At 47.9% G+C, this 1420-nt stretch overlaps 1 protein-coding gene across 1 annotated transcript in view; it reads left to right on the forward strand.

The window, feature by feature from the left end:
* Positions 1-759: 759 nt before the first annotated feature.
* The window catches only part of LOC310824291 (general transcription factor II-I repeat domain-containing protein 2-like), a 1819-nt gene continuing 1158 nt past the window's right edge, over positions 760-1420 (forward strand). The window contains exon 1 of the mRNA XM_083697171.1: positions 760-1420. This exon is cut by the window's right edge and continues 556 nt beyond it. Coding sequence (XP_083553297.1) covers positions 848-1420 — 573 coding nt within the window. The 5' untranslated portion in view covers positions 760-847.

Raw genomic sequence — 1420 nt, forward strand, 5'->3', positions numbered from 1 at the left:
CACCAAACTACGGCCCGCGGGCCGGATACGGCCCGTCAGCACATTTGGCTCGGCCCTCTGAACAATACCAGAGACGCTATCTGATTTTTTTCCTATTTGGCCTCCAGAAAAAAAATCCTAGGCCCGGCCCTGTCAAAGAGAGAACGGAATAATGGCGAAAAGGTTAGGTAAGAGAAAAATTGATTCAGAATGCAGGGTATTTAACCTGCAGTGGACAAACGATTATTTTTTTGTTCAATGCAAAGAAAAGGCTGTTTGTCTCATCTGTCAAGAGACGGTGGCGGTATTCAAAGAATACAATCTTCGCCGACACTATGAATCCCGTCACAAAGACAAGTACGATAGCTTGCAAGGCCAAATACGAGCAGACAAACTCTCAAAGCTAAAAAGTGGACTACTATCTCAGCAGAATACATTTGTACGCCAAGCTCAGCTGAACCAGGCATCCGTTCGGGCCAGCTTTCGGGTTGCTCAACTGATAGCAAGCAGCGGTAAGCCTTTCACTGACGGAGAGTTTGTTAAGAAATGTATGGATGCTGTCGCGGAGGAGGTGTGTCCCGAGAAGAAAGATGCATTTAATGCCGTAAGTCTGTCGGCGAGTACAATCACCAGACGCGTTGAAGAAATCGGGAGTAATGTATATGCCCAGCTGCAGCAGAAGACGAAAGAATTTGACTTTTTTTCATTAGCACTGGATGAGAGCACGGACGTGCAGGACACAGCGCAACTGCTCATTTTTATTCGTGGAGTTAGCGCAAACTTTGAGATATGCGAGGAGCTGGCAGCCCTCCAAAGTCTCAAAGGGACTACAACGGGAGAGGATATTTTTGACAAAGTGTGCCAAACCATGGAGGAGTTGGACCTGGACTGGTCAAAGCTGGCTAGCATCACGACTGACGGGGCTCCTAGCATGGTGGGCGAAACTCGCGGTCTAATAGGACGCATGAACCGGGAGTTGGAAAAAAGGGGTCTCACCGCCCCGCTACGAGTCCACTGCCTAATTCACCAGCAAGCACTGTGCTGCAAAGTGTTGACGTGGGATTCTGTAATGAAGGTTGTGGTGTCGTGCATAAACTTCATCAGAGCAAAGGGACTTAAACACAGGCAGTTCCAAGAATTCCTGTCTGAACTGGAGTCTGCGCACGGAGATGTGCTGTACTACACAGAGGTCCGATGGCTGAGCCGGGGCAGAGTTTTGAGGCGTTTTTACGAGCTGCTACCCGAAATTAACGCATTTCTTCATTTAAAAGACAAAACGGTCCCAGAGCTGATCGACCCAGAATGGAAATGGCACCTCGCATTTTTAACAGACGTGACAGAAATACTTAACAGCCTTAACTTGCAGCTACAAGGCGAGGGGAAACTCATTTGCGACATGTATTCACACATAAAAGCATTTGAGGTGAAATTAGCGCTGCTT

The sequence above is a fragment of the Argentina silus genome (assembly GCF_951799395.1).
Source record: "Argentina silus genome assembly, chromosome: Y".
NCBI classification, from domain to species: domain Eukaryota; kingdom Metazoa; phylum Chordata; class Actinopteri; order Argentiniformes; family Argentinidae; genus Argentina; species Argentina silus.